Source organism: Trachemys scripta, chromosome 1 (genome assembly GCF_013100865.1).
Source record: "Trachemys scripta elegans isolate TJP31775 chromosome 1, CAS_Tse_1.0, whole genome shotgun sequence".
NCBI classification, from domain to species: domain Eukaryota; kingdom Metazoa; phylum Chordata; order Testudines; family Emydidae; genus Trachemys; species Trachemys scripta.
The window spans coordinates 326,245,037-326,266,528 of NC_048298.1; the positions used below are offsets into that span (position 1 = coordinate 326,245,037).

A 21,492-nucleotide genomic window follows, 5' to 3' on the forward strand; every position below is an offset into this window, starting at 1 on the left:
ACAGGAACAGAAAATACTACCAATGTGGAACATCATCAAGCTACCTTTTCTGTTGGAACTGTCAAGTTTTTGTTTCTCGTGGCTGGCTGTGATTTTGACTGTCTGCTTCAACTCACGTTAACAGAGGGGGGTTTGCATTACATTTCCTCGGGTTTTGTTTTTGAAGAGGTGGGGAGGAAAGAAATTGGCTGGACTTAGTACCAGATGGTCCTTAGCCTTCACATAAGTGGGCTGCGGGGGAAGAGGCAAGGTGCGGGGGCCAGGAAAAAGAGCAATCCCTGCATATTCAGAGGCACACGGGTACAAATCAGGCTGGCAATCTTAGGGAGGGACTGCGTCATCCAGAGGCAAAATCCTTTGCCAAGCTGTGGTAGGATGGTGCATCTCCACACTGCACCCAAAGGACAGCTGTGCCTCAGTGGCACAATATAAATGTTACCAGTCAGGCCTTTACAGGTAATACCTGCTATTTGGGAGCTAGAGATTTTTCTGTTAAGCTGCTACATTATCACAGCTGTATCTTCACCACGGAAAAAAGGAGAATCATTTGCTCTCATTTGCAAGGAGAGTCTATAAATCCAGAGATGTCTGGGGTTTCCCTTGTTTGTCCCTATGATTTTTCTCTTGTTCTTGATGTTAAGATATCTGTGTCTGCCTAAGAAATAGCTACACATGCTCCTTCTCATACACTAATGCGTGTGCCTACACACACGCACAGTGGAACCTACTTAAAGTGAACGCCACTCGATGAAATTCTGTCTATTGGAAAATAGAATGAAAGTTCCAAAATTAATATGCAAATTGAAATTCCAGTTACAACAAAACGAGTGGTGGTGTGAGTTCCACTGTAAGAAGGTCCCTGTACATATAACAGATGTACAGTAATGTGGGAGGATTTTTGCACAGGAGCCACACCCATTGTAATCTTAGGATCCACGCAGCCTACACCCTGTTCTAGAGCTCTAAAAGCCTCCCATGGCATTAAGGGACAGCCCTCCTTCAGCAGTCTCTCCTGTACTGCTATTGCTGCCATCACCTCACCCTCACTCTGCCCCTGGCCTCTCTCTGCTCCCATCATGCACTAGGATGAGACATGGTCACCCCTCTCTTGCATCTCCATGCTGTCTGACTGCAGAAGGTTAAGTTTTCATTGATGCATAAATTGTGAGGCCTGAAGGAACCATGACAATCATCTAGTCAGACCTCCTGCACAACATGGGCCAAAGAATTCCACCCCGTAATTCTTGTCTCAAGACCAATAATTTCTGGTTGAATTACAGTTTACCTTTTAGAAAGACTTCCAATCTTTTTTTAATTCAGATTCAATAAAGGGCTCGATTTGTTAATTACTTTTAACTAATATTTAAAAATATATTTCTAGGGAAATGAATAAACGTCTTACAGAGGAACAAGCCAAGAAAACCTACGAGCGAGCACTTAAATTAGAACAAGAATTTGGAGAATATTTTACAGGTATGAAGTCACTTCAAAACACCTGTCCCCAAGGATTCAATCCATGACCACAAAGCAGCTGGAGTCAGCTCTGTCTCTAGCTTGAAAGAATGAATGGTACATGTATATAGTGTGCCACAGTAAAGACCCGATATTGAGTAGTATCAGTTCCCATTGAAGTCAATGGGAGTTGAATGCAGTTCCTGTATATCAATGCATATATATGAAGTGAATTCTGTGCCTGTTGAAGTCAGTGACAAAACTCCTAGTGACTTCAGTGATGCATGACAGGGACTGATTGTCCCAATCCTGCTCCCATTAAAGTCAGCAGGAATTCTGCGATTCACTTGGCAGGTCCTAGCATCGGGTACTTGCACTGATCAGCACAGAATTTCATCCTGCTGGACTTCTGCATTTGCCTTTACCATTATGAACAATATATTGACCTCAAAAGGATTTTTAAAGAGCAAATAATTTGTAAATAATTTTGCAGCTCTACCATGGAAGAATGGAAAGCAGATGATAGGTCAATGCTTTCAGACTCAGTTGCCTTAAAGTCAGGACCTAAATCCATATTCAGGCAGCTAAATACAAGAGAACCGATTTTCAGAGGTGCAGAGACCACACGCCTCCATTAACTGCAGTGGGAGCCGAGCCGGGCACTTTTGAAATTCATTTCCCAAGAGGATCATTTTCTCCCTTTGGCAAATGATCTCTTCACTATATAAAATATGAAATAATACGAGACCAAACTCACTGTTAGCAAAAGCAGATGCAACTTCACTAAAGTGGTACCCACTTATACATGACATGAACATGGCCCAAAGTCTAATCTTTGTGGGGAAAATAAAATAATCTCATTTCACTGTAACCGTTGCCAGAACTACACAACTGAGGTGTTACAGCTGGGAGCTGGTTAGAATACTTTACCACTAGCTTGCCAATACTGGATGAAATCCTGGCCAAGTCAATGGGAGTTATTCCTTTGACTGAAATGGGCCCAGGCTTTTATCCAATGTGCGCTGTGGTTTATGTATAGCCTAGTAGCATTGCAATGTATGCAGTAAAACTGAGCACAAAAAATGCCAGACCTAGAACTTCAGAAAGCACAACATTTCATTCAAGAAACAACCTTTCAAAACATAGTGTTGTGTGTGCTGAAAGTAAAACACAGAACACCTCTTTCTGGCAATGAAGGAAGCATGTTCTTCTGTGTCAAGTTGAAGGGTTAAATAGAAATACATCTAGACTGTTTTTTGGGCTACAACAAAACACTGGCAATACAGAGGTGTTCTTGAAAGGGGGCCAGTGTACGGACCCTGGGTAACTAATTAGTTACAGACAAAGCAAGGGGACATTTATATTTTTATATTCTAAAGACGGCCAAACACTACAAAATTATGTACTATATGTCTTGTAGCAACTGAACGCAGCGCTGCACAAAATATTTTGATGAAATAGCAGATTGCAGTGAATAAAGGGATGAAGTTTTCACACGAAAATTACGAAAAACTCAGGCCATCTTTTTACCAGCTCTGATTGAACATATTTGCAAAAAAAGTATCTCCAGCTGCCCTTTGCACAGTTTCTACCTGGTTCGTTATGTTCTGAAGAGCCACTCTACTAATTTTCTAATGTTTTCATTTTCCCCAGAATATAGGAACATTTTAGTGAACACATATAATGGTGACCTACATTTCAGTTCAGCTTTTGCCTTATCCCTGGGGTCACCCACAAAATGTTACAGCAGTGAAAATCTTGCATTAGTGAAAGGTGTGGGCTAATTCCATGGCCACCATGAGCGTCTGGTCTGCCAGGATGCAGTCATGGCCCGGAAAGCTGGGCTCCCAGGTTGGTTAGAAAAGTGGGCAGTGACTAGTTCAGGAAGGGTGGGCCACAACCAGGTCAGGCAGAAGATGGACTGTGTAGCCCTGCTACAGCCTCCACTGGCAGGGCTCCTAGGGAGTCCGTTGGCAAAATGCAAAGCTCGACTTCCTGCAACGGAAATCCCACATCCTGCCCGCCTTTGGAAGTGAATTCTTATTGGGAGGCAGGTTTTCAGGGTGGCACAACAAGGTGCCATATGCATTTCTCTGCCACAGCGAAGGTGAGCCCAGGCTAATGCTCTTACAATAAGCAATCGCAAAGGATCTTTGTTATGGTGGCTCACCATTGTACTGGACTCATTTGGGATCTGCAGGGTGCATGGCTTTCCCCACACTGCACAGTTCATGTGCATTATTATTTCTTCCAGTTTTATCAACTGCTACGTTAATATTGAAACTGTGCTGACAACTGCTGCTGTAGACCGTACCAATTAAAAATGAATTGTTTTCATATTGCAGCTATTGTCCAAGGAGAAAGCTTAGAAGAAATATATAATCAATGCAAACTTGTAATTGAAGAACAATCTGGGCCTTTCATCTGGATTCCTTCAAAGGAAAAGTTATAAATTAGCCACTGCACCTCTGATTATGACGGAAGAATATTTAGAAGAAAACTACACTATGCTATTTTGAGGCTTTCCTGTTTTTGTTGCATTTATGTTCTTGCAGTCAATGTGAATTTTTATGAATGTACAACACAAAGTGTTTGAAGCCATGAAGGACAGTGATGGGTCAAAAGGGTAGGAACAAAAAGACTTTTACCATACAAAGCAAATCTGTTGTGTGCGCAAAACACCAGTTGTAGGTATAAACTTTTGACATGGGGACCCTCTGTCAAAAGGAGCCAGCCACCTACTGCATCCACATGGACCTCGTGAACGATTTCAGTGGCTGAGCTCAGTGTGTTGATCAGTTTAAAGAGAAGTTTCCCAGCTCCTGAACCTTGCGTAGGGCTTGAGCCTGCAAGGGCTGAACACTTGACCCCGGTCCATACACCTGTGGGTTGTCCCATTGAAGTCAGTGGGACTAAGCATGTGCTTAAGTGTTTTGATGGATCAGGGCCACGTGCACCTTGTTGGATTGAGCCCATAGAACCTGTTCCAACTCCTATTGAAGTTAATGGAAAGATTCCCATTGACGTTGGATTGGGTGCTAAGCTTGTCATTGCACATCAGTAGTTGGTACACCTTGACTTTGGTAACTATGCACATGTTTTGATTTCCAAAACCAAGTCAAGCATTTCTTTTTCCCCTTTGGACACACTATTATATCAGGAAATAACCCCCTGTAGTTTATTTCAATGGAATTTGGTGTTGGGAAGAGAACAGAAGCATGTCACGTCCCACACATACCCACTCAAACTGACAAGGAGGGATACAACTGGGAAAAGCTTTAAAATTTTGGATTGTCTATTTTATCATTTATACAGATAGAAGGCACTTAATGATGGAATAATTTATAAAAAAAATAAAATATATTGATGTATAGAAACTAATTTCTATAGGTGAAAAATGTTTTGTGAGATATTTTGTAAAGATTAATTAATTGAAAGATTAAATATTTGCACCCTGGTCTGGCTGTAAAATGTAAAGAGGACCTTCAAGTTGCACTATCCCTTTTTGCAACAAATTATCTAATAATATTAACAAACCATATAATTTCTGACATTTTAGATGGCAATTTGCTTTTTTTTTTTTTTTTTCCAACTTAATCCTCTCTCTCCTTTTATTTAATCATGATAAATTCCTGTGGAAAGAACTCAAATTGACTACAGAGTTTTTGTCGTTGTTATTGTTTTGGAAATACTAGGATGATGCATCTTTAAATTGAAACAGATGATTTTTTGGAGGCAAAATGTCAGTGACTTGAATGCAGTGTATTATTTTCTCTCTTGAAGGGAGCCATAATCTTCACTGGAAAACATTTTATAATCATTCCTTATGATGTAAGTGAAATGCCGGAAGCATTTAGTCCTTTTTGCCGGCAGGCCACTGACTAACTTGTGTCATCATTTCATTTCACAGTCAACAGGGGTTTTCACCTGACTGGGGCAATGGACATTTGTGGGGAATTTGGGGAAAATCTGTGGAATTTCAGCTTGGGGTATATGGGCGGGGGGGGGGGGGGAGTTCTTGCTTGCTGTTTCACTTGGTCCTTATTTCATATACTGATACAGATTTTGCTGTACCACATCTGGAGGATAGTTACAAATAGATGAACTGCCTTTGCTGCTGCAGGACCACGTTTTATAGAAAACCCACAAAATACTGCAGGAGTCCAACACTTTTTAGCTGGTGGCTACTTCGATCCTAATGTGTAATGACATTTTAAGGGCAAACATTTCAGTTACCGAGTTACTGATAGAATATTCAATTCCTTGTCTATTCAAACCTTTCAGACTTATGTCTCTATGCTGTACTGATATGACAGGTACATGCAGCCACGCTCAGTAAATAGGCTGATTAGCTGGGTGTTTATAAGACAGCCATCAGCAGTGACAGGGTTAACAATATGGGTACTGTAGCGATCGTTAGGCCTCATGGTTAACGCTGTATTAAAATGGATGTGAGAAGTTCATGCTTCTTTATTGTTATTTTTTTTTCTGCCTGCCCAGCACAGATTCAAAGCCAGAATACCAGTAGAGTTTCTAAACTATCTCCATCACCAGAAGGGCTAGACATTTAAAAAGAAAGAAAGCAAGCTTAGATTCTGGATAATTATGCAGAAATCCACAGGAAGAAATCCTAGATCCCTGGAAGTCATGGATTTTTCCATGCTGACAAAGTACTATTGTCTCAGGTCCGGCCCGAGCCCACCTGAACTGATAACCAAGTATCCTAAAGCAGGAACGCCATTCTAATTTTCAACTCCGTTTTTAAGCAACCACATCTGCTTCTTTGTTTCTTAGTTCAGCATGCGACCTTTTACGATACTATCCGATTAGTAAATGTTCAGTTTTGTCATGTGCTGTGCTTTACGGTGAACAGTAACACTATGGCTGAGTACAATCAATTTTTCCATCAGTCTTTGGTTACTGTGGTACATTATTTATTTTTTCCTGTCTGTCGTTTGTGCTTCCAATTTAGAGTTGCCATTGCACTTCTTATATTTTTTAAATAAAACATATATATATTTAAAAAAAAAATCACCAACAGCAGCAATGAGAGGTCTTATTTCCTGTAGGGTTTATACCTCCATTTGTTTTGTGTCTTGATGTTTTGCGTTTCATGTTACAGCATACTTAGTGCTGCAGTTCATTTTTTTAATGCAGCCATTCAAAGTTGCATTGGGTGGCAGAGAGAAGAGAAATATGAAGTTAACTCAGTTACATCTGGTGCAAAAAAAAAAAAATCAGTTTGGCGCCTCAGACCATATTGGTGCTAATACCCAGTAAACATTAGCAGCTCTCTCTCTGTCTATATAAAAAACTGGCAGGTGTCTAAGAGACAACATGCAAATGCTGGACCCTTTAGGAAAAGTGCCAGATCACATCACTGGTGCTATTTCTCATGTTCTGGCACAATGTGTAGCACCACAGGGTCTAAGTTGAACCAAAAATATCATGGCTTATTGTCCATCCATGAACGATCACACTGACATCTTGCTATCTTTGTACAGATGTGCAATATTTCAACCTATTTATTTCTCCTCCCCATAAATCATCTTCCGTGCACTGGCCTCTCTTAGTACGTGCTACTGGGGCTCAATGAACTTACACTCTGGTGGTCTAACTACCCAATGCAAGAGCCTCTCTTTCCACCTTAATTCCCCTTTTCACCAGGTAAAGAGGCCCCTTGTCTACACTAGCACTTTGTAACCACTTATATTAAAGGCGCGCTCGAAAATAAATAATATGTAATGTAACTGTGTTAGTAGTTAGCATGGCTTGATGAGCCAGTGTGGATAGGGCCCTAGAAGTCATCCTGTGAAAGAAAAGTCAGGGTTAAATCTCTCCCTTGCACTGGGCTTTCAACTCTTCACTCTGGAAAGCAATGCTGAATCTGACCTAATAATAATGATGAGCCATCTCTAGCTATGTGTCCTAGTGACCTAGTTAGTGAACACCTTCTCAGCTAGTTATCTTATTTTTCTATGGAGCGTTTGATGGTGTGTTACACTTTCATTGCAAATGCTTAGCAAAAGTCAGTCAAGTGAGTGGGGGGGGGTGTCGGGGGCTGGGATTTTTTGCTTTTTAAGTCCACAAAAGGATTATTCAGTGAGTGACCATGTGTGTAAATATTTGTAGAAAAAGCATTCCAGAACAAAGGCTCTGTCCTCTTTTTACAGCCTCAGAGTTAAAGCCATACCATGTTTCCCCCCCCCACCCCCCACTCACAAAAGGAGGTCTTGCATCAGTCACAATGTTGAATGGGGATTTTTTCTCTTAAACAGCCTCTTCGCAATTGTATGCATGAGTTTTAGCTGGTGACTGTTTTCATGCACTTGAGACCATTTCTTAATGAAGTAAACCTATTTTCCAGTCCCATCAAAAATGATACCACAGCATCTAGTCAACTAGCGCAGCATTAATAACTGCTTAGCACTACATAAGAAGAGGAACAGTTCCCTTGAAATATATTATGGGGTGCAAACCATTATCAACACTGACAGCAACACAATCTAAATTCTACTCAGAAGCTGGTAGGGGGTGGGGCTGGAGCCTTAGCTGGTGTACAGCATTGTTGATCCATTGACTTGAGTGGCGCTCATCCCATTTATTTCACCTGTAGCTACATATAATAGTTCCCCTCATGTTAGCCTGTATTTAGGAACCAACAGTCTATTACTCCATAACATTAAGGGCTAGATTTTTCCAAACTCCTCAGCACTCACAGTTTGGTCCAGATTTTTAAAAGTGCTAAGCTCCCACCTGGATCAATTATTACTACTGCTATGACTTAATATTTGTATTGGGATAGCGCGTAGGCGTCGGGCCCCACTAGGCTAGGTGCTGTATGCACAGAATAAAATGACCATTGTCTCGGCCCGCAACAGCAGGTGGATTTTCAAAAGGGTTCAGCACACAAAAGCTCCTATTGAGTGTGACAGGAGCTATTGGGTGCAGAAGACTACACCACTGGGAGCCAGATTCTACCTCTCTGCCTCACACTTATTCAGTTCCCTGACCTGTTGATCTGGCTCAGACTAACCGCACAGGCCTGACATAAGACAGCATTTGAGAGGGTGGGGTATATCACTCACCAAATAGCAGGAGACATTTACACAAATGACACTGTTGACCTCCCCCGAGTGGAATAATGAACTTTTAATTATCTTAATTCCTGGACTTGTTTCCTAAGTTTGAACTGGCTGGTCTAAACTTTTGAGCGGCAACAGGCTGTACGCAGACTGCTTTTGTTTGATACTTGATGCTGTGTGTCTGCTTGACAGGATGTTTCTCAAGCCAGCTATAGTTGGGGATAATCAGAATCTGAACAAAGTACACTATACAGCTAACAGTCCTGTTAAGTGTAAATATTCTACGCCTCCATGCCATTCGTGTAAAGAATAAAGCACACACAATTATAAAAATTGAGATGTATATTTCATACTAGTTGTGTCCTTGCTTATTTATTCCATTACAAGCTCTCAGTTGTGGTTCAGTTGTAAATGCTTGATAGAGTGTTTATAAATATGTCATGAATTTTATTATAAAATATTAATATTAAAGCATTTTTACACTTTATAGCAAATGGCTCCTTCACAAGGCATAATTTGTCTTCTTTTTCCTTAAGGTGAAATAGTAAAAGGGAATGTGTATGCATTTAATTTTTGCTGAGACATGTTCAGATTTATTACACAAGCCAAACTGTTAGGATAAACACAATTCTGGCAGTGAGCAGTGATACCAAAGAGGCATTATAGAAATGAAGGCTGGAAAGGCCCTCGAGAGGTCATCTAGTCCAGACCCCCTCCCCCATACATACACATAGACAGCTCAGGTATGCCTAGACCATCCGTGACAGGTGTCTGACTAACTTGTTGATAAAAAACACCCATGATGGTGAGTCCACAACCACCCTTGGTAACCTGTTCCAGTACTTAACTATCCTTCTAGTTAGAAAGACTTTCCCTAATGTCGTACCTAAATCTCCCTTGCTGCAGAAGAAGCCCATTATCACTTGTCCAACTAATCAATCGTTGTCTTCTTTATATCAGGTTCCCCTCAGTCTTTTCTAAAGTTTAAACATGTCGACTTTTTTTTTTAAATCGTTCCTCACCGACCCTGTTTTCTAGCCCCTTTAGCATTTTTGCTGCGCTCCTATAGTTCCCTCCAATCTGACCACATCGGTCTTTAAGTGTGGCACCCAGAATTGGACATAGTCCTCTTGTTGAGGCTCACCAGAGCCGAACAGAGAGGGATAGTTACCTCCCAAACTTCACATACAACACTCCTGTTAATCACAATAACCCTCTTCCTGCTGCACCGGCCCCTTTCATTGAGAGAGAAGAGGCTTCAGATGTACTGTATGGAATATTAAATCATGGGGAGAAATGCCATTTTCCTATGCTCTCTGCCTTTGACATTTATTGGGTACAGTCAATGTATGTGTGTGATTTCTTGGTGTATGTTTCTTTAAGGAGTTGTGCTATATTTCTAGGCTCACATGGGCATTATGTGACCAGCAGACTAAATATTTTCTTTTGTTTAATTCACACACCAGACTTTTAACTGAAATGTTGGCTTAGTGGAACATACGCTTCTATTATTCTGCATTGTACTAACTGGCATGTAACATTGGCCCTGGTCCTCCAACTGAATCTTTGCAGATGGATCTTCCGGCCCATGTGAAGCCCATTGATGTCAGTGATTTCTCTGCACAGGTGCAGAGCTGACTGCAGGGCCTTTGTTTTTAATATTAACTGATAGAAGAAATGGAAGCGTGGATCAGAGAACTGTAAATGATAGCACATAGAGCAAAGCTGTCCATGCACGGAATTTTCAAACAATGGTTAATAGTCAAAGCCATAATTGTGATATTTTGTATTACTTGGACAGAGCCAGAACTTATGGGGAAATCTAAAAGTAGCCCAGTATAGTATCCATGTGAGTGCCCTGCTTCATTCTCAAATGAGACTATTAGGGTTTTTTATGCTGACATGTTTACTGAGAGATGTGTCACAGGGCTGTGTTACTGCAGGAACTTCAGCAGCCACTCTAAGCTGTCCTATGGAACAGTATTGTGGAAAATACAACACAGCTAAAGTTGGCCTCTTTGCCCCCACACCCTATCGTCTTCCTTAATAACAATATTTAGCATTTATATAACATTTCTCAGCTTCAAAGTGCTGTGCAAACATTAACTGATTAACGCCTTGGGCTATATTCTGAAAACACACCAGACGCCAGTAAAATAGGTAATATCTCAATTGCAGGCGCCCCCTAATAGCGATGACTATATATTCAAGTAGCGACAGTAAACACAGCTAGACTACCTGGTCATATTAAGTATGCTACATAAACTACATAAATGTCCTCTCATTCATACTAGCGGAACTCCTCTCAATGCCAGCTGGGTTGCATGTCAAGTCAAGACTGTGAGGTTGCACTAATGTAACTGAGAAAAATGTAAGTAGTCAGCATAAGAATAAGATCATAAGAATGGCCGTACTGGGTCAGACCAAAGGTCTATCAATGCCGGGTGCCCCAGAGGGAGTGAACCTAACAGGTAATGATCAAGTGATCTCTCGCCTGCCATCTATCTCCACCCTCTGACAAACAGAGGCTAGGGACACCATTCCTTACCCATCCTGGCTAATAGCCATTAATGGACTTAACCTCCATGAATGTATCTGGTTCTCTTTTAAACCCTATTATAGACCTAGTCTTCACAACTTCCTCAGGCAAGGAGTTCCACAGGTTGACTTTGCGCTGTGTGAAGAAGAACTTCCTTTTATTTGTTTAAAACCCGCTGCCCATTAATTTCATTTGGTGGCCCCTTGTTCTTATATTATGGGAACAAGAAAATAACTTTTCCTTATTCACTTTCTCCACATGACTCATGATTTTATATACCTCTATCATATTCCCCCTTAGTCTCCTCTTTTCCAAGCTGAAAAGTCCTAGCCTCTTTCATCTCTCTTCATATGGGACCCATTCCAAACCCCTAATCATTTTAGTTGCCCTTTTCTGAACCTTTTCTAATACCAATATCTTTTCTGAGCTGAGGAGACCACATCTGTACGCAGTATTCAAGATGTGGGCGTACCATGGATTTAGATAAGGGAAATAAGATATTCTCCATCTTATTCTCGATCCCTTTTTTAATTATTCCTAACATCCTGTTTGCTTTTTTGACTGCCGCTGTACACTGCGTGGACATCTTCAGAGAACTATCCACACTGAATCGGAGATGTGATTGCGGCATGTGTAGACTTACCTGCGCTAGCTTTAATCTAGTTAGGTTAGATACCAATAGCTGCAACGGCATGGGCTCCTAAATCACTTAGGCTCTCTTCAAAATTTCCCTGCTCGTCTGCATGGTATTTATCATCAAGACAATCCAAAATATGCTGGTCTAGCCTGTAATAACCATATCAAAGGCAGAGTCACTCTTGAAAAGTCTTTATGTGCTAAATAAGTATCTCAGTGGTTTTGCTTTTCTTTTTTCTGTTTTGTTTTTGTCAACATGAAAACAGCTGTAGCTAAGTGTAGTCCTCAGGTGCAGGTAGGATGGCCTTGTGCCAGAACACTGCCCCCAGGGAGTCTGTATCCGGTAATACTCCTACTTCTTCAACTACCTATGGAGACGCTACTTCCTTGTCAAGGTCTGCCACTATGCTGCAGAAATAGCAAAGGGGGGCGTTACAGAGCCAAGGAGAAGACTTCTAATTTTAGCCCTCAAGATGCTGAATTAGTCGTGCAGCGTATCATTAAGCACTCTCAGCTAATCTTTAGTGCTGGTCTCCACTGAAAGGTTAGGTCGCCCCAGCTACATTGCTCAGAGGTGGGTGAAAAATCCACACGCCTGAGCGCCCGTAGCTAAGCCGACCTAAATGCTGGTGTTTAAGTACTAGCTCGAAGGAAGACTTCGTCGGTTGAACTTGCTCCCGCCTCTCGAGGCGGTAGCTTCACTACAGCACTAGGAGAACCCCCGTCTGGCTGTAACAAGTATCTATCTGTGCCAGTGCAGCATTTTAAATGTAGCCATAGCCTTAGACATAGCACATGGTGAGAAAGAAGTAAGACTATTGGGCCACTTGAGTCGGTGGAGTTATGCTGTTGTAAAGCGAGCACAGGTGTGATCAGAATCACGCCCATGTGATACACCAGTTGCCTGAATGAAATCCCAAGTTAAAAGCATGAGGTTTTTTTCCCTCAGTAAGTATGGAACATAAGTGACTACTGAGTGGCTTAAGGATAAGTATGTTTGAATGCCCTGCTGTTGGAATACTGTGCCCATAATTCAAGAAGGATGTTGATAAATTGGAGAGGGTTCAGAGAAGAGCCACAAGAATGAATCAATGATTAGAAAACCTGCCCTATAGTGATAACCTCTATTTAGCTTAACAAAGAGAAGGTTAAGGGGGTGATTTGATTATAGTCTGTAAGTATCTACATGGGGAACAAATATTTAATAATGACTCTTCAGTCTGGTAGAGAAGAGTGTAGCATGATCTAGTGGCTGGAAGTTAAAGCTAGACAAATTCAGACTGGAAATAAGGTGTACATTTTTGTCAGAGAGGGTAGATAATCAATGGAACAATTTACCAAGCGTCACAGTGAATTCTTCATAAGGAGCAATTATTAACGCAAGATTGGATGTTTTTCTAAAAGTTATGCTTTAGGAATTATTTTGGGACAGTTCTATGGCCTGTGTTATACAGGAGGTCAGAGATGATCACTGGGCTTAGGAACTGATGCATCTATGAATGCAGAAGAGTCACCATTGTATGCAAAAGGACTGTTTCAGGCGCAGGGTGGAACTGTGGAAGATAGTTGTTACTGCTGAAATCAGGGGCACAGGTATAGGTGAAAAGAGGCAAGAAAACAATAAGGTTAAGAAGGCAAAAAGGGGCGGGAGCAAGACATCACCATATACAATGAAGTCCGCAGTGAGGCTGAAGGCAAAGAAGGAGAGAGCAAGCAGCAGACAAGGAGCAAGAGACTCGGAAGAAGACGACCAGGTTGGGATTAGGGAATGTGACAAATCTTTATACGTTTGTGAGGGGAAAGTGGAGACCCGTGGAAAGCTGTCATTTACGTGAGAGCAAAGTGCAAGCGCAATGCAACAGCATTTTCTATCTGCTTTGCACTGGACTCTGCACTGTAAAATTGTCTACACAAGATTCAGGGCAATAGAGAAGTTGGACCGTGGAGTTTGACGTTCAAAGAAAGTGAAGGACTTTGTGGAGACAGGGTAATTTATCATATTAATTACAATCATATGGTTCTATTTGTCTTTAAGCTACAAAGCACTCAGCTGGCCTTTGGGGTAGGATAATTGCAAAAAACATGTACAAAGTTGGTGGTTTAAAACTTAGAGGATCAGATCCTCTTCTGGTGTAAATTCGCACAGCTGCATTGAAGCTGAGGAGTTAAGCTAACGTTCATCATTGTAATCGTTGCACAAGAAAGGTCACACTCTGAGAAAATCACATGAAAAATAAACACAGTGCCCACGTGAAATGGGTAGTGTTGCGCCTGTTAGAAGACGGTGGTGATGACAGATGATTTCTGAGAATAAATAAAATTGTCAGCTGCAATGAAACAATTTTTATAGAACCACAGCATCTTTGCTCTCTTTCCGGCCATCTGCAGCAGCAGCTGTTCAAAGGGCAGTCCTCTGGCATTATTAAACTTCAAAGCATTGGGCTAAAATGTCACTGGTAAAATAATGCCAGAATCTTGACAATGTCAAACATGGCGGCATTTTCAATTTTCTTTGTAACAAAACAGTTTAAACTGAGACAAAATAAAATACAGATTTGGAAGAATTCTTCCCATTCTAAAGAGTTTGGCAGCATATGTTTATCAAATTTAGTTTTTGTCTAGGATAAAAATTCATACTTTCTACTCATAGCATCACCTAGGTCCATTAGAGCTTGTCAAATATGGAGATATACCTATCTATCTCGTAGAACTGGAAGGGACCTCGAAAGGTCATCGAGTCCAGCCCCCTGCCTTCACTAGCAGGACCAAGTACTGATTTTGCCCCAGAATATTCTTTGCTGAATACATACTGTTACCCTGAATACATACTGTTACCATTTATTCATCAAATGTTATATTCAACTAGTATGCATTGGCTGTATTCTACCTGCTCTGTAGCTTGTTGAACCTGATTTGCTGAGTAATTTATTTGATGAATAATGACAGTATTTCTTGAATAAATTAATGGACAGATATTTCTAAGCATTCGGCCAGCTCTAATTTCTATATACATCTGACATTAAAATGTCTACCACTCTCTATACACAGATCCTATTATTACCCAGTACTAATCGCATGGGGGACCCATAATCCTCCTTTTGCCACTTCATTCCATTTCAGAAATACTAAGAAAAAGAAAATACATATGAAATACTGAGGATCTGTGTTTAACAACTTGGGGTGACCCTGCACATTCCTAACTTTAGAACAATGGACAAATAGATCATTACCATATAACCCAGTCCAGGTTTTCAACTGGACCCAGTAGAAGCTGGGACAGGACTGTGGGAGTTGTAGTCAGTGCAGATTTAGATGCTCATATGGTGCAGATGAGTTCAATAAAGCATACAGAATCTTGCTTTTTCAAGATCTGAGTATTGGTGCATTAATTGACGAATTTTCCAGGCACCTGGGCTAAAACAATGGGGATCAGCCATTGGGATGAGAGGGGAACCTTACAGGAACAAAGTAGACAATGGGGGCCTCCTGTCTTATGTAGATAAAACACAAATAGTCATGGAAATTCCTGATTTAAACACAACCACCATTGCACTTACCCAAGCGCTCACACAAATGAGGGCCAAAAAGCTCCAAACTGCACACCTCAATGTAATCCACAGCTGACTCCAAATTCACCCAGCCCTTGGGTCCAAATGCCTACTAAAGCACCTGTCCCAAATCCATGTGCCCATACAGAACCGAGCAAATCCAGTCATGACCCACATTCTACGCGATCTGCAGACTGTGATGGATTGTGTCTCAGGGCAGCTATATTTGTGCATTGACCTCTGAGGACCAGATTTTCAAGTGCTCAGCACTCACAATTGAAGGCCAGATTTTTGCTTTTCAGCCTGTGGTCCATGGACCCCGCGGGTCGTCTAAGATTTCCACTTGCTCCACACCTCCATTTGAAATTTTGTAGGGGTCCGCCAATGGAAAAAAACACTGATCTAGTGTGTTTCTATGCTACAGCTGCCAGCGGCTGACCTAGTAAAGATAAAACTCCCACTGTTAGTGAGGCTAAATGATTAAAAAGTAAAGTGTGGGGATTCCTTGCACCCCGAAGGCCTGAGTTGTTTTCCTCCACGTCACATGAGTGTAATAGAGCTGATGACCTTGAGCTCTGTGTACATTGCTTGGGATCCCTTATGCCATGCTGGGCTGAACAGCTCTGTTTGGGGGGTGATTTGTACCAGAGGTGCCTTGCTCACCTTTCCTTGGAGATTGTCTCTCTCACCCATCCCAGGAAGGCAGATGGCTCTCTGACACCATAAGGGGCAAAGCCATTGAAGGGGATGTATTAATTTACATGAGCTGTTTATTTTAGATCATCCTGGTTAATAATAGATGGCTGGTAGAGCTTGAGACCTTCAGCAACATGGAACTGAGCTAAACCCATGCCGTGGTTACAGGTTCCTTCACAGCCAGACAGACGCACAAATGCAGCAAGAGCTGCAAACGCCGGAATGTAAGATTCCTGACCTTCAATAAGCACTGAAACAACCACACCCAATAAACTGCAAAATATCAACCAGATATTGCCGTATTCTTCTAACTGGCCCATAGGCACTGGAGCTGAAGTGCCACAGGGTCTCTGCCCCTAGGAATCAAAGTCCTGGTAGCTCTGCACAGGGGAAAGATTCTGATTCAAGCTATTCTGCCTAAGCACGTAGCTGTCACTTGCGGGCTGAACAGAGAATGATTCCCAGGGGAAGCTGGAACTGACTTAGCTGCATCCCTTGTAAATGTCTGGAGCACTGCAGTCTGATGAGCTTTGAGTGTTTGGCATCCCCTGGCTGGTAAGATTTTGGCACTGGGACAAGTACATAGGAGATGGTGGCAGGCTGAGGGGATATCTTACTGAGTCCTGAAGGGATGGCCACCTCAGAAGGCTTAGAAGTATTTGAAGATTGAGGCAAGATGTTGGCTTACCTAATGTACTGGGGGAGCAGCAGAAGCAGCATTACTGGGGATATTTTGGGGTTTGTTCGTGTTTAAATTTCTGTAATCTATGTATCTACTTGAAACCCTTGTGCCAGGTGGACCAACAGCAGAAATTTGAAGATGGGACCTTCAGAGCTATAAGCACAAGTTTCTATTGCTTATTGTCAGACAGGTGCATATGTGCTCTCTCCATAGGCTGTCTCAGCCCTGGACAGATAGTTGGCTCAGCAGACCTCGATAATACTACCCAGAAAGAAGGACCACCGGCATGGTTCAGTGACAAAGGCACTCGGCCAGGTTATTGCCCTCAAGACACTATCCCAGTGCCCTGGCTCTGTGGTTACAGGTACACTAATAAATGAGAGCCCAGTGGCCAGGAACAGCTCAGTCAGCAGCGGGAATTTCTACTGTCCCCAAGGCCACACAAAGGATTAATGCAAGGTACCCCAATGTTTATAGACTGAGACATACAATGCTCATACCATCTTATGTGTTTCATGACATCTGCTTGTCACCTCCCCTTGTATCATGCTCCAGGTGTCTTAAGCACAACATCCCTATTCATTACTTCTAGCAACCTCTCTTATCTGGTTATAAGCCAGGATGTCCCTGGGCTAATCTTTTGGAGTGTGTTCTCACACATACCCAGTGTCTGTTGCTTCTTGGGAGTGCCTGTGTTTTAGCCACACTAGCAATACTTTTGCAAAGGTTATATAGTGAACTTTTAAACATCTACATTAATACATGGCCTGACTTTGGTTCACAGCCTCTGGTTCAGGCCTCAGATTGTGCACCAGGCCCAGTGCTCCAGGCTCTCTCTTTCTCCTACACTGCTTAAGGTAAAGGATTAAATCCCCTATTAGCAGCTGTGGTCGGCTCATAGGCCCAGACCCTCAAAGGTATTTAGGAATCTAACGGACATTGATTTTACCTCTTACAGACCCATGGATGGGGGCAAAGACCCACATCTGTCCTAGACCAGATTACATGACTACCTAATTTATAATGCACCCACCCCCATATTATTTAAACGGCAATGATACTGTAGAATATTAACACTGCCCAACCGCATATCATTAGCTGTTGTATAATGTAATTCTCTTGTATTTGAAAATGTTGAGACCAGCACCTTTGAGTTTGCAGAAAGAGGAGCCTGGGGGGGGGGGGACACAAACATTACAGAAGAGACATTTTCATTGTAATGGCCACAAAAATAAATGTCTCTGTTGGGGAGAAATAGGTAGAGAGAACCGGGCATTGAAGGACAAGGAGAGCCGTGCCTGAGTCACTGGAGGAAGAGCTTATCCATGTGGAAATTTGACTTTTTGTAATGTTGCCAAGGTCACAGAGACCTGGCGTTGTCTCCTGGGGAGGGACATGAGTTAAAGCTGCCTACAGGGCGCATTAACCTATGAAGCCAATATTTTTTCTAGTCTGCAAGTTAAAAAAAAATCACTTTGGAAAAAGAGACTAATTATCCCTGCCTGTCCTCTTTTAAACATGAACATTGGCTTTGTGCCCTCCTCACACACAAGCAAATACCCGGCTAATTAGCTGAACTGGGTACCAGACATGGAGGAACAAGGATCCCAGTGGTATGAAAAGGAAAGACGAGGCTTCATTTAGCCCCTGCAATTTTTTTTTAATTAAGTCTCTTGTTAGATGTGTAAAAATATGTGTGTGTGTTTGTCTTGGGTATGCTGCAGCAGGGAAATACTAGTCCCAAAACTCTGCTAATGTCAGCATTCATCTCTAATACAAACCTGAACACTGCATCTCGCTCAGTAAGACCCCCACCATGAATTTTTATTTTAAGATCCATTGGAAGGATGTGAAGCAAAGTCAGTGTTTGCCAAAGGGAACGAGAATAACGGAACACTTCTGGGAGTATATTTAACAAAGGGAGACCATGTGCCCCAGTGGATAGAACACTGGTGTGGGAGTCAGGAGCCCTGGCTTTAATTCCTGACCTCGGGGCACGTCACTTCCCTCTCAATCTCAACTGCCCCATCTATAAAATGGGGATAAGAATAGTGCCCTCCTTTGTGAAGCACTTTTGAGCTCTTATGGATGAAACCCACTGTGTAAGAGAGAGGCATTATTATTTTCAGTCCAACAGCCTTAGGTCCTTGATAGGGAGGGTGGGAAGTATGACGGCCCATTATTATTTCCTGTACTATGTACTGTAACCGCTAGTCTATTAGAGGACTATATTTCCTTCTATATGCCATGCACATATAGGGTGACCAGCTGTCCCGATTTTATAGGGACAGTCCTGATTTTTGGGTCTTTTTCTTATGTAGGCTCCTATTACTCCCCAACTCCTGTCCCGATTTTTCACATTTGCTGCCTGGTCACCCTATGCATATAGTTTAGAGCATCTACGAATTACATATAATAACTTTACAATCCCAAAGTGCTTTACAAATACAGGATTCACTTTACCCACCACTGCAATGCATCAGCCTCTGGAGTAGACGCATGGCAACAGAAGAAGATGGGAAGAGAAAAATGCACAAACTGATTCCTTGACTATTTTTGCCCCACTCTACCATTATTGCATTAAAAGTTCAACCCGAACCTGAGTGTTATTTTGTTTGCATTCCACCATTAATATAAATTGCAGGAAAGAAGACTCGTGAACTCCAGCTAGCATTCTGAATCAGAAATATAATTCTGATGTGTTCAGACAGCTTCACATCTCTGAGACTAGCCAAACCTCTAATGGGGAAAAAATGATTGAAATGCAGGGTGAGTTAATCTTAGCAGAATATACTAATCCATATGGGAATTTAGCCCAGACACTGGGACTAACACTTCTAATCTTGCAACAAAGTGGCATGAGATCTCCTGTGACCAAAGAGTTGGCACCACCAACAGCAGAATGCCCTCTGATCCCATGCTGGGGGATTCGTCTGGCTATTGAGCAAGGAACGTTATTTATGCCATTTCTTTTTATTCATATTACTATAGGCCTAGAGACCACAACTGAGATTGGGAGTCCATTGTTCTAGGTGCTGTACAGTCCTTGACCCACACAATTCAATGTCTTAATAGATGAGAGGGGAAACAGTGCACAGAAAGGTGACGTGATCTGCCAGATTAGCAAATAGAACCCAGCTTTCCTGTATCCCAACTGAGTCACTGAATCATGCTGTTGTGCACTAGTAACACCATCTGTGGCTGGAGGCCTGTGATCTGTGTACTGAATTGGCCGGACTCGACTTATCCTGGGAGCTGTGATAAGTACTGAACTAGAGCTGAATTTCTGTCCCATGGGAAAGGCCAATATTTTGATATTTCTCGGCATTACAAATCAGGCCAGAAAGTCAAAATAGCTAAACTTATTATGGAATAAAAAATTTCAAATTTTTTTTTTTGTTCCCATGATTTGATTTTTTTTTTTTGGCATTTTTGATCAAAACAGCTAGCATTTCTGAATCGAAACATATCAGTTTGAGTCCACTAAATAAAACATTCTGATTTGGGTCAGCCAGAGCCCCAAATTATTCATTTTTGATGTTCCCAAATCTGATTTTGATGTTCATAATCTATCTTTTCTGCAGACAAATTTGATTTAGCTGAAACGTATTTGAAAGTTTTCAACCAGTCCTGTTCAGAATCCTAGGCCATACAGCTGCAGGATGTGAGGTTTATTGTTCATAATTGATAGGGATAGAGATTTGTGAGCACTGATAAGGAGAAATCATCAAAAGCTCACACCAATCAATTGCCTTCCACAGTGAAGGCAGCAAAAAAGTGACAAATATGTAGGGTAACCAGATAGCAGCTGTGAAAAAAACAGAACGGGGGGTCAGGGGGTAATAGGTGCCTATATAAGAAAAAGTCCCCCCAAAAAGGACTGTCCATTTAAAAATGGGACATCTGGTCACCCTAGAAATATGTTAAGGTATTCAGTGTTGCTTTATCAGAGTCGGTCCCAGGATATTAGAGAAACATGGTGAGTGAGGTAATATTTTTTTAGTGGACCAACTGCTGTTGATGAGAAAGACAAGCTTTTGAGTTTAAACAGAGCTCTTTTTCAGGTTTGAGAAACATGTTATGGAGCAGAGTAGAATGGATTTGACCATCACTTACGGTACGGTGGTACAAGGTGATATTTGGAAAGTGAGCTAAACATTAATGCAAATGAGGAATGCCAGACTCCAGTTCTTATTCTATGTTCATCACCATACTGTTCAAGCACCTTCCAGCAGTGCATTAAGCAACATCAGTACACATCTGTCACGTGTTGTTTCCTCTCCCGCATCGTCGCCCCAGGGGAGGGAAGCATGTGCAGTAGCGTCACTTGTTTTGGTAGCTCGCGGTTCACAGTTCCAAACCCAGCAATTTGAGCCATTTACTAATTACTGACCATGTAAGAGTCAGATGTTCTATCTGCAAGGAATCTGTGTTTAAAACAGTTAATCGGTGCAACTAAATGGAGAAAAAAGCAGGAGACTATAGCTTAAGCCGTAGAGCTAATATATATTTTAGAGGGCAGGAAAATAAGATTTCAGCTGATGAAACATAGGGATGGGAACAAACAAGTCACCCATAGCAATGGCTAGGGGAGAAATGGCAACAGCAAGCCAGTGAGAGATTACAGGGAACAGCAAGCAGCAGCCAGGTAAAAGGGATGCAGGCAGCCCGACAGCAAAAAAGATCTGTTTGAGTGTGTAAACTGAGCTATAAACGCGTGGGACACAGCTGGGAACAGAGAGAATGCATCCAATGTCCACAACGTTCACTCCTAAGCGAGTGGGGCTGGGGGAACGGAATGTATGCCGCTCAGCGCTGAAACTCTGTTTTGAGCATGACCCCTAGAAAATGTAT

The 21,492-nt window shown here is 41.9% G+C and overlaps 1 protein-coding gene across 16 annotated transcripts in view; it reads left to right on the plus strand.

Moving 5' to 3' along the window:
• DLG2 (discs large MAGUK scaffold protein 2) overlaps window positions 1–6,483 on the plus strand; it is a 1,462,668-nt gene extending 1,456,185 nt beyond the window's left edge. For all 16 annotated transcript variants that reach the window (XM_034759045.1, XM_034759046.1, XM_034759048.1 and 13 more), the window contains 2 exons: window positions 1,382–1,473; window positions 3,798–6,483. In XM_034759045.1, the coding sequence (XP_034614936.1) occupies window positions 1,382–1,473; window positions 3,798–3,904 (199 nt within the window). In that variant the 3' untranslated portion in view covers window positions 3,905–6,483. The remainder of the gene's footprint in view (window positions 1–1,381; window positions 1,474–3,797) is intronic.
• The last annotated feature ends 15,009 nt before the right edge of the window (window positions 6,484–21,492 follow it).